Raw genomic sequence first — 12,517 nt, 5'->3', positions numbered from 1 at the left:
GTACAAATGGCTGCCAGGGAGATAATTACAGCACCTCAGACTTTGGTACAATGGCTGCCAGGGAGATAATTACAGCACCTCAGACTTTGGTACAATGGCTGCCAGGGAGATAATTACAGCACCTCTGACTTTGATACAATGGCTGCCAGGGAGATAATTACAGCACCTCAGACTTTGGTACAATGGCTGCCAGGGAGATAATTACAGCACCTCAGACTTTGGTACAATGGCTGCCAGGGAGATAATTACAGCACCTCAGACTTTGGTACAAATGGCTGCCAGGGAGATAATTACAGCACCTCAGACTTTGGTACAAATGGCTGCCAGGGAGATAATTACAGCACCTCAGACTTTGGTACAATGGCTGCCAGGGAGATAATTACAGCACCTCAGACTTTGGTACAATGGCTGCCAGGGAGATAATTACAGCACCTCAGACTTTGGTACAATGGCTGCCAGGGAGATAATTACAGCACCTCAGACTTTGGTACAAATGGCTGCCAGGGAGATAATTACAGCACCTCAGACTTTGGTACAAATGGCTGCCAGGGAGATAATTACAGCACCTCAGACTTTGATACAATGGCTGCCAGGGAGATAATTACAGCACCTCAGACTTTGGTACAAATGGCTGCCAGGGAGATAATTACTGCACCTCAGACTTTGGTACAATGGCTGCTAGGGAGATAAGTTACAGCACCTCAGACTTTGGTACAATGGCTGCCAGGGAGATAATTACAGCACCTCTGACTTTGATACAATGGCTGCCAGGGAGATAATTACAGCACCTCAGACTTTGGTACAATGGCTGCCAGGGAGATAATTACAGCACCTCAGACTTTGGTACAATGGCTGCCAGGGAGATAATTACAGCACCTCAGACTTTGGTACAATGGCTGCCAGGGAGATAATTACAGCACCTCAGACTTTGGTACAAATGGCTGCCAGGGAGATAATTACAGCACCTCAGACTTTGGTACAATGGCTGCCAGGGAGATAATTACAGCACCTCAGACTTTGGTACAAATGGCTGCCAGGGAGATAATTACAGCACCTCAGACTTTGGTACAAATGGCTGCCAGGGAGATAATTACAGCACCTCAGACTTTGGTACAAATGGCTGCCAGGGAGATAATTACAGCACCTCAGACTTTGGTACAAATGGCTGCCAGGGAGATAATTACAGCACCTCAGACTTTGGTACAATGGCTGCCAGGGAGATAATTACAGCACCTCAGACTTTGGTACAATGGCTGCCAGGGAGATAATTACAGCACCTCAGACTTTGGTACAATGGCTGCCAGGGAGATAATTACAGCACCTCAGACTTTGGTACAATGGCTGCCAGGGAGATAATTACAGCACCTCAGACTTTGGTACAAATGGCTGCCAGGGAGATAATTACAGCACCTCAGACTTTGGTACAATGGCTGCCAGGGAGATAATTACAGCACCTCAGACTTTGGTACAATGGCTGCCAGGGAGATAATTACAGCACCTCAGACTTTGGTACAATGGCTGCCAGGGAGATAATTACAGCACCTCAGACTTTGGTACAATGGCTGCCAGGGAGATAATTACAGCACCTCAGACTCTGGTACAATGGCTGCCAGGGAGATAATTACAGCACCTCAGACTTTGGTACAATGGCTGCCAGGGAAATAATTACAGCACCTCAGACTTTGGTACAATGGCTGCCAGGGAGATAATTACAGCACCTCAGACTCTGGTACAATGGCTGCCAGGGAGATAATTACAGCACCTCAGACTTTGGTACAATGGCTGCCAGGGAGATAATTACAGCACCTCAGACTTTGGTACAAATGGCTGCCAGGGAGATAATTACAGCACCTCAGACTTTGGTACAAATGGTTGATGCACCACCATTGTAAATGGGACCACTTCTCAGTGTTTCAGAATGTCAAATAGTAATTACTTGCACAACGTGATGATAGTATGATTTATTGGTATAGTCAGTGGCAGCAATATAAGTCCTGACAATAAAGATGAATCAAGGAACAATTGAGTATAATTTCTTGCTCACCAAATGTGTGTCCAAAAGAACCTTCTGCACTCCGGTCCCGCCTGTCTCTTTATATTGCATCCAATACCTTCCTCATGGTGTCTGATATACAGTGGGTTAAGTGCTATCCATGAAGACTGATGGCACTGTCTATCCTGGTTAGTATTGTGCAGTCACATGGGTGCCCTGCCTCAGGGTCGGACTAGACTCTTGCCCCAATGGCCATCTGCATGCAGCTAGAGTGATGCTCAGTAGAGGTGTATTCACACTTGTGACTTCAGCCGTCAGTCCTTTAAGATGGAGCAGTTTCCTCTAATCTGGTTTACTATACTGTCTCTTGAAACTGTTGTGCACAGTCCCATGTCAAAGGCCAGAAGTCACTGAGGTTCTGCAGGGGCTGAGTCTTTCATTCCAGGATCCAAACCATGTTAATACCCAGGAGAACAGCTTTGAAGCCAGTGGTATCGAGCACCATAGAACCATTGCTGGTAGTAAATAATCCAGACTTATTACAATAAGGTTTTTGTCTTCGAGATTGGCTGCAAATTGCAGATTGTTTTCCAGTTGTAAATTAGATTATGATCCAAAGCAAGTAGGTAAATGCTCTTACAGAGGTCTTTGTGAATTCTGTGGTTTATATATTTCCTTCTGTTTTGGATTCTATTCGGCAGGTGGTCAGTGAGATTGTGATTTTCTACCTTTATCATGCCCTCCATGCAGTCAGGGTCTTGTTTTCTGGATCCATTTGCCGGTATTCTTATGTTTGGGAATGTCTGGCCTTGTCTGATTGGGGCACACTGCTGCTAGGATGCCTCCACCTGTGCCGCCTCTCTCTTCTGTCTTACAGTGAGATTCACTTACTAATAGTCGCTACAAGCTAACAGACTGCTCAGCTTGGAATCCTTTGTTATTCCTGACTTGTATCATCACGATGAAACATTATGGCTTCTAGAAGAGGTCTGAATGAAGAATGTCTTGGGTGTGTCCCTATGGTCCTCTCTATTCTGGTGTGCTGGGTTCATACAATGCTATATTCTATTACTATTACATTGCTTTCTAGGGCACGGTCTTCCTCTACCCAGAGGACTTTTTATGAGCTTTTTGTACATTATTTAGTTTAGTGACGTATAGTCTACAGTGGGTGCTTGGAGCCTTTTCTCCCGCCCATGACGTCATTGTCAGCTTTCCATTATATCACTGAGCATGGTTTTAGTTTTGCCCATCCTGTGTATGTGGCATGTCCTGCACACACTGCACTGGCAGAGATATGGCGCATTATTCTCACCGCTGCTGGCTGACTCAGTCTCCTCTTTATCGCTGCTTCTCTGGCTGTCAATTTACTATCGACAGCTCTTCCCAATAGAAAATGGGATCCTGATTGGTGGAGAGACAGGAAAAGCTTCAATGCTTCTCTTGTCCTTCTCTGGTGGCGCCTACACTATGCACTATAACAGTACAGTGATTTCATGGTTTCTCCTGTGTAACACTAAAGCCCTCTGTATGCAGCACATAACTATAAGATGACTTCTGGCCCAGCACTAATGCCCAGTAACTAGACGCCACCTCCAGTCTATTTTAGTTATTCTGCAGAAAGTAATGTATTATTTGTACTTATCTGTGATCTTTGTGCTTTCCTCAGAAATGCTGGAGACTGTGGAGCTCGGGGAGACTGCCCATAAGAAGCCAGGAAGTACCGTGCCGGAGTCTATCCATACATACAGTAAGGAAATGCAGGAGGGGGATATTATGGCTTAAACATGTAGTCTCTGACTTCCTTCTTGATACAAGTGTAGGACCCTCCCCTAGAAGAAGCTTTATTCAGGGCCTCTGAGACATCTGCCAGGCCCCGTTGCTAGAGGACCACCACACCGTGCTAGGCTATAAAGTGTAGGGAGCCTTGGAGGTGTAATCAGACCCTGCCTTTGTCTGCACAGGGTAACGGTGGAGCATTGCGCGCCCTGTGCACTCGCTCAGTGTAAATACATGTGAAACTCTTACCGTTGGCAGTGGACCTGCTCCGTGTTTAATTACGTAGGGGAAAGGTTTATTCTGCTGCACATAGCTCTGCTCGTGCTTCCTGGGTGTCTTGTTTCTTTGTTACCCCCAATGCAAGGAATGGTTTCTGGTAAGAGGGTCAGGTGCCGCCGTCTTAGAAGGACAAATCCAACAAGTGCTCAAAATGGCAAAATTGCTACAAATAAACTGAGAAATGTGTTTCTAGTGTCTGACACCCATCACTTTCTGTACGTATGCAGCAAAATGTGTGTCCAACAGAAATGGACAGATCCATTAGTGACAGCTGGAGACCCCATCACCTGGGCCTCGTACCCGCCCATCGCCTGGAGCTCGCCCCTCCTGTACATATGGGGCAGGATTGATTTTTCATAGGGTTATTCAGAAAGTAACAAACCCATTTAATATATACATAAATAACGTGTTTATTTTTAATGGAATATGCTGCATTATTTGAATAGTGATATGAGGATCTGGGCACAAAAATGTGTGTATTATATAAGACATGTTGATAACTAAAATTCTAAATGTTTTATGGTAATTATTGTTACACAGAATATGTAGTGGTTACACACTAATATTACCTGATAACAAATATTAGTAACAGCAGGGTCAGTATAACGGTTGTGAAGGAATAGAATGTGACAAGTATAATACCTCAGAACCTAAAATTATATACTAATATATAAAATGCATTACAGATATACAGTCAGGTGCATAAATATTGGGACATTGACAGAATTTTCATATTTTGGCCTCTATTCACCACCACAATGGCTTTGAAATGAAACAAACAAGATGGGCTTTACCTGCAGACTTTCAGATTTAATTTGAGGGTAATTACATCCAAATCAGGTAAACGGTGTAGGAATTACAACGGTTTCTATATGTGTCTCCCACTTTTTAAGGGGCCAAAAGTAATGGGACTATCAACTCAAAAGCTATTTCATGGACAAGTGTGGGCGATTCCCTCGTTATTTCATTATCAATTAAGCAGGTAAAAGGTCTGGAGTTGATTCTAGGTGTGACATTTGCATTTGGAATCAGTTGCTGTCGACTCTCAATATGAGATCCAAAGAGCTGTCACTATCAGTGAAGCAAGCCATCATTAGGCTGAAAAATCAAAACAAACCCATCAGAGAGATAGCAAAAACATTAGGTGTGGCCAAATCAACTGTTTGGAACATTCTTAAAAAGAAAGAACGCACCGGAGAGCTCAGCAACACCAAAAGACCCGAAAGACCACGGAAAACAACTGTGGTGTATGACAGCTGTTTTCGTGGTGAAGAAAAACCGCTTCACAACAGTTGGCCAAATCAAGAACACTCACCAGGAGGTAGGTGTATATGTGTCAAAGTCAACAATCAATAGAAGACTTCACAAGAGTGAATATAGAGGGTTCACCACAAGATGTAAACCATTGGTGAGCCACAAAAACAGGAAGACCAGATTAGAGTTTGCCAAACAACATCTAAAAAAGCCATTACAGTTCTGGAACAACATCCTAAGGACAGTTGAGACAAAGATCAACTTGTAACAGAGTAATGGGAAGAGAAGAGTATGGAGAAGGAAAGGAACTGCTCATGATCCAAAACATACCACCTCATCAGTGAAGCAAGGTGGTGGTAGTGTCATGGCGTGGGCATGTATGGCTGCCAATGGAACTGGTCCCTTGTATTTATTGATGATGTGACTGCTGACAAAAGCAGCAGAATGAATTCTGAAGTGTTTCGGGCAATATTATATGCTCATATTCAGTCAAATGCTTCAGAACTCATTGGACGGCGCTTCACAGTGCAGATGGACAATGACCCGAAGCATACTGCAAAAGCAACCAATAAGAGCACCAATAAAGGAATATACAATATATTGTCTATATCCATCTATTTATCCTGCCACTGCTACGTATACATGTCACTGGGGGATACAGCCTGATGAGGGGACAATCCACAGATGCCGCGGTCTAACGATAAAGTGTGTGAGCTCATTTTAATCATTAGACATCACTATCACATCTGCCGGCTAGATAACCTAACATTCAGCCGCTGTATATTCATTTGCCACTATTACATGCTACTAAGCAGAGTCATTTATTAACAACTAACACAAATTCTATAAATGAGTTTGGTTATCCAAACATCTTGGATTATAATAATTGACGTTCTTCACAAACCCAGTGACCATTTTCTCTTGTCTGTCGGATTACAAACGACACACGGGCAAATGTTAGTATAATATAATAGTTTTGTCTTCCGCAATTAAAACTGATCCACACCTAAACTCAAGCCCTAAAGCATTTTCCTATATTTACAGGTTTTTTACAAAACTTCCGGAATATATTGTGACACATTCAGGGTAGGGGTCCCTCTCCTGGGGTAGATGGACTCCCTCTTTACACACACAGCAGCTGTAGAAACAGGATACAAGTCTTTATTGTGCCAAATGACTATAAACATAAACAAAACATAAACATAAGTCCTAGCCCGGCTGGGCACTAGCTACACAGCAGATTCCCTCTCTATAATAATGGTAGGGCCTATTGCCCTTACCATCAACAAAACACGTGCACAGTACTTACAAGGAAAGTAACCAAGTGTCTCTGAACAGGCTAGTCTGCCTGCTCTCCCAGGTGTGAGACACTCAGCCACAAACAAATCCAGCTTACATTAGCCATAACCAGCTGCAAGCCTTAATGAGCCTGTTACTAGGCTGAAAGGCCCAAAACCTGGAGTCGCCTGTGAATGGAGCCCTCCCTCTCCTCACATCCACACCCCCAGGACCCAAACCGACTTTTCCAAAAGCCGACACTCTGGTCTGCTTACAAAACAGACTTCTCCTGGGGTTTTTTAGAACACATAGGCCAAAAACCTAGGACAAATGTACCTGCCATTGACCACTTTACCAGTGCTTCTATCACAATACCTAAAGACTTTTATTGTATTAATATATTTATGTTGTGTTTTTTTGTATTTTGTATATACATACATATTATGACTTTTTAGTAATGAATTTATTATATATCTATATGGAACTAATAGTGTTGTTGGATTTTTTTATATACTATTAATCAACTATCCAGCACCATCCAGCCCCATAACACCCATTTTCTGCTCCCTGCACTGTCAGATCTGAACAATAACGATTGTAAAAATCGTTCATATCTGAAAGAAAATCTGACATGTGAGCCTGCAACAATGAAAGATGCGCGTTCCCGATTGTCAGATAACGATATCTGACATCTGATGTGTTTGCAATCAGATTTGGACGATTCCATTCATTTTAATGCAGTATAAAAATCGTTCAAGTCATTGGTAAAACCGTTCATCTGACAAATCTGACCGTGTGTATGCACCATTACTGCCCCGCTCGCTTACTGCGATCTGTAGATGAACTATTAACAGCACCTAGAGTCTCCCTTACTGCCCCACTTGCTTACTGCAACCTGTAGATAAATTACTATTAGCAGCACCTAGAGACTCCCTTAGTGCCCCGCTCGCTTACTGCGATCTATAAATGGAATATTAGCAGCACTTAGAAATCTCCCTTACTGCCCCGCTCATTTACTGCGACCTGTAGATGAATGACTATTAGCAGCACCTAGAAATCTCCCTTACTGCCCCGCTCGCTTACTGCGACCTGTAGATGGACTATTAGCAGCACCTAGAGTCTCCATTACTGCCCCGCTCGCTTCCTGCAACCTGTAGATAAATGACTATTAGCAGCACCTAGAGTCTCCCTTACTGCCCCACTTGCTTACTGCGACCTGTAGACAAATTACTATTAGCAGCACCTAGAGACTCCCTTAGTGCCCCGCTCTCTTACTGCGATCTATAAATGGACTATTAGCAGCTAGAAATCTCCCTTACTGCCCCGCTCACTTACTGCGACCTGTAGATGAATGACTATTAGCAGCACCTAGAAATCTCCCTTACTGCCCCGCTCACTTACTGCGACCTGTAGATGGACTATTAGCAGCAGCTAGAGTCTCCCTTACTGCCCCGCTCACTTAATGTGACCTGTAGATGAATGAATATTAGCAGCACCTAGAAATCTCCCTTACTGCCCCGCTCGCTTACTGCAACCTGTAGATAAATTACTATTAGCAGCACCTAGAGTCTCCCTTACTGCCCCACTTGCTTACTGCGACCTGTAGATAAATTACTATTAGCAGCACCTAGAGACTCCCTTAGTGCCCCGCTCTCTTACTGCGATCTATAAATGGACTATTAGCAGCACTTAGAAATCTCCCTTACTGCCCCGCTCATTTACTGCGACCTGTAGATGAATGACTATTAGCAGCACCTAGAAATCTCCCTTACTGCCCCGCTCGCTTACTGCGACCTGTAGATGAATGACTATTAGCAGCACCTAGAGACTCCCTTACTGCCCTGCTCGCTTACTGTTACCTGTAGATGGACTATTAGCAGCACCTAGAGTCTCCATTACTGCCCCGCTCGCTTACTGCAACCTGTAGATAAATGACTATTAGCAGCACCTAGAGTCTCCCTTACTGCCCCACTTGCTTACTGTGACCTGTAGACAAATTACTATTAGCAGCACCTAGAGACTCCCTTAGTGCCCCGCTCTCTTACTGCGATCTATAAATGGACTATTAGCAGCACTTAGAAATCTCCCTTACTGCCCCGCTCACTTACTGCGACCTGTAGATGACTATTAGCAGCACCTAGAAATCTCCCTTACTGCCCCGCTCACTTACTGCGACCTGTAGATGGACTATTAGCAGCACCTAGAGTCTCCCTTACTGCCCCGCTCACTTACTGTGACCTGTAGATGAATGAGTATTAGCAGCACCTAGAAATCTCCCTTACTGCCCCGCTCCCTTACTGCGATCTGTAGATTAATGACTATTAGCAGCACCTAGAGACTCCCTTACTGCCCCGCTCATTTACTGTGACCTTTAGATAAATGACTATTAGCACCACCTAGAGACTCCCTTAGTGCCCCGCTCTCTTACTGCGATCTATAAATGGACTATTAGCAGCACTTAGAAATCTCCCTTACTGCCCCGCTCATTTACTGCGACCTGTAGATGAATGACTATTAGCAGCACCTAGAAATCTCCCTTACTGCCCCGCTCACTTACTGCGACCTGTAGATGACTATTAGCAGCACCTAGAAATCTCCCTTACTGCCCCGCTCACTTACTGCGACCTGTAGATGGACTATTAGCAGCACCTAGAGTCTCCCTTACTGCCCCGCTCACTTACTGTGACCTGTAGATGAATGAGTATTAGCAGCACCTAGAAATCTCCCTTACTGCCCCGCTCCCTTACTGCGATCTGTAGATTAATGACTATTAGCAGCACCTAGAGACTCCCTTACTGCCCCGCTCATTTACTGTGACCTTTAGATAAATGACTATTAGCACCACCTAGAGACTCCCTTACTGCCCCACTCACTTACTGCGATCTGTAGATGAATGACTATTAGCAGCACCTAGAGTCTCCCTTACTGCTCCGCTCACTTACTGCGATCTGTAGATGAATGACTATTAGCAGCACCTAGAAATCTCCCTTACTGCCCCGCTCACTTACTGCGATCTGTAGATGAATGACTATTAGCAGCACCTAGAGTCTCCCTTACTGCCCCGCTCGCTTACTGCGATCTGTAGATTAATGACTATTAGCAGCACCTAGAGTCTCCCTTACTGCCCTGCTCGCTTACTGCGATCTGTAGATTAATGACTATTAGCAGCACCTAGAGTCTCCCTTACTGCCCCGCTCACTTACTGCGATCTATTGATGAATGACTGTTCGCAGCACCTAGAGACTTCCTTACTGCCCCGCTCGCTTACTGCGACTTTTAGGTAAATTACTATTAGCAGCACCTAGAAATCTCCCTTCCCTGCTCGCTTACTGTGACCTGTAGATAAATGACTATTAGCAGCACCTATAGTCTCCCTTACTGCCCCGTTTGCTTACTGCGATCTGTAGATGAATGACTATTAGCACCTATAAATCTCCCTTACTTCCCCGCTCGCTTACTGTGACCTGTAGATAAATGACTATTAGCAGCACCTAGAGTCTCCCTTACTGCCCCGCTCACTTACTGCGATCTGTAGATATATGACTATTATTAGCACCTAGAGTCTCCCTTACTGCCCCGCTCGCTTACTGCGATCTGTAGATGAATGACTGTTCGCAGCACCTAGAGACTTCCTTACTGCCCCGCTCGCTTACTGCGACTTTTAGGTAAATTACTATTAGCAGCACCTAGAGACTCCCTTACTGCCCTGCTCGCTTACTGCGATCTGTAGGTAAATGACTATTAGCAGCACCTAGAGACTCCCTTACTGCCCCGCTTGCTAACTGCGATCTGTAGGTAAATGACTATTAGCAGCACCTAGAGACTCCCTTACTGCCCCACTTGCTTACTGCGATCTGTAGATGAATGACTATTAGCAGCACCTAGAGACTCCCTTACTGCCCCGCTTGCTTACTGCGATCTGTAGGTAAATGACTATTAGCAGCACCTAGAGACTCCCTTACTGCCCCGCTTGCTTACTGCGATCTGTAGATGAATGACTATTAGCAGCACCTAGAGTCTCCCTTACTGCCCCGCTCGCTTACTGCGATCTGTAGATGAATGACTGTTCTCAGCACCTAGAGACTTCCTTACTGCCCCGCTCGCTTACTGCGACTTTTAGGTAAATTACTATTAGCAGCACCTAGAGACTCCCTTACTGCCCTGCTCGCTTACTGCGATCTGTAGGTAAATGACTATTAGCAGCACCTAGAGACTCCCTTACTGCCCCGCTTGCTAACTGCGATCTGTAGGTAAATGACTATTAGCAGCACCTAGAGACTCCCTTACTGCCCCACTTGCTTACTGCGATCTGTAGATGAATGACTATCAGCAGCAGCTAGAGTCTCCCTGAGTTCATGTGGGGGTCGAGCTTTTAGCTTTGTACAATTTTAGATATTAACATTTATTACATAATACACACATGCTTGAGACCTCTTTGTGTCCACTACAGATACCCCTATCACTTTATTCACGTTTTTCCTCTAGTGTCTGGGAAGGGACTACAGGTATCTGAAGCAGCACAGATACAAGTACACAGGGGCGCAGAGCACCCCACCGCACAACTTTCAGAAGCATATCGTTCCTGTAATGACATAGAGTAACTGATAATATAAGTGTGCTCGGCTTGTAGCAGTAACCAATGGTGTCTGGATTAGACTGTGAAAATCTCCAGAATTCAGGATACTGTAGGAGGTATGACATGGGCCTCTATACCTCGGTTCCTGTAGGAGGTATGACATGGGCCTCTATACCTCGGTTCCTGTAGGAGGTATGACACGGGCCTCTATACCTCGAGTCCTGTAGGAGGTATGACATGGGCCTCTATACTTCGAGTCCTGTAGGAGGTATGACATGGGCCTCTATACCTCGGCTCCTGTAGTAGGTATGACATGGGCCTCTATACCTCGGGTCCTGTAGGAGGTTTGACATGGGCCCCTATACCTCGGTTCCTGTAGGAGGTATGACATGGGCCTCTATACCTCGGGTCCTGTAGTAGGTATGACACGGGCCTCTATACCTCGAGTCCTGTAGGGAGGTATGACATGGGCCTCTATACTTCGGGTCCTGTAGGAGGTATGACATGGGCCTCTATACCTCGTGTCCTGTAGGAGGTATGACATGGGCCTCTATACCTCGGTTCCTGTAGGAGGTATGACATGGGCCTCTATACCTTAGGTGCCTCAATATTCATAGGCTTTGTCTAGAGAATATGCAGATTATGAGAAAGTATTTTCACAAATGTTGACAGATAGTATTGTGGGCCCCATTTATCAACGAGTTATATCTTAATGAGTGAGCTGCGTATGATAACACCGTCTGCGTATGACACCACCGGCTGCGTATGATTTGCTGCGTATGATACCACCGGCTGCGTATGATACCACCGGCTGCGTATGATTTGCTGCGTATGACACCACCGGCTGCGTATGACACCACCGGCTGCGTATGACACCACCGGCTGCTTATGACACCACCGGCTGCGTATGACACCACCGGCTGCGTATGACACCACCGGCTGCGTATGATACCACCGGCTGCTTATGATACCACCGGCTATGTATGATTTGCTGCGTATGATACCACCGGCTGCGTATGATTTGCTGCGTATACCACCGGCTGCGTATGATTTGCTGCGTATGATACCACCGGCTGCGTATGATACCACCGGCTGCGTATGACAACACCGGCTGCGTATGATTTGCTGCATATGACAACACCGGCTTCGTATGATACCACCGGCTGCGTATGATACCACCGGCTGCGTATGATTTGCTGCGTATGACGACACCGGCTGCGTATGATTTGCTGCGTATGATGACACCGGCTGCGTATGATTTGCTGCGTATGACACCACCGGCTGCCTATGATTTGCTGCGTATGATACCACCGGCTGCGTATGACAACACCGGCTGCGTATGACAACAGCGGCTGCGT

At 45.4% G+C, this 12,517-nt stretch overlaps 1 protein-coding gene across 3 annotated transcripts in view; it reads left to right on the top strand.

Moving 5' to 3' along the window:
- MTOR (mechanistic target of rapamycin kinase) overlaps window positions 1-12,517 on the top strand; it is a 393,475-nt gene that overhangs the window by 369,654 nt on the left and 11,304 nt on the right. For all 3 annotated transcript variants that reach the window (XM_088447807.1, XM_088447808.1, XM_088447806.1), the window contains exon 52: window positions 3,663-3,743. In XM_088447807.1, the coding sequence (XP_088303933.1) occupies window positions 3,663-3,743 (81 nt within the window). The remainder of the gene's footprint in view (window positions 1-3,662; window positions 3,744-12,517) is intronic.

This window comes from Taudactylus pleione, unplaced genomic scaffold (genome assembly GCF_031769625.1).
Source record: "Taudactylus pleione unplaced genomic scaffold, aTauple2 ptg000441l, whole genome shotgun sequence".
NCBI classification, from domain to species: domain Eukaryota; kingdom Metazoa; phylum Chordata; class Amphibia; order Anura; family Myobatrachidae; genus Taudactylus; species Taudactylus pleione.
The sequence above is the reverse complement of the archived record's forward strand: the minus strand, read 5'-3'. Positions and strand labels throughout refer to the sequence as shown.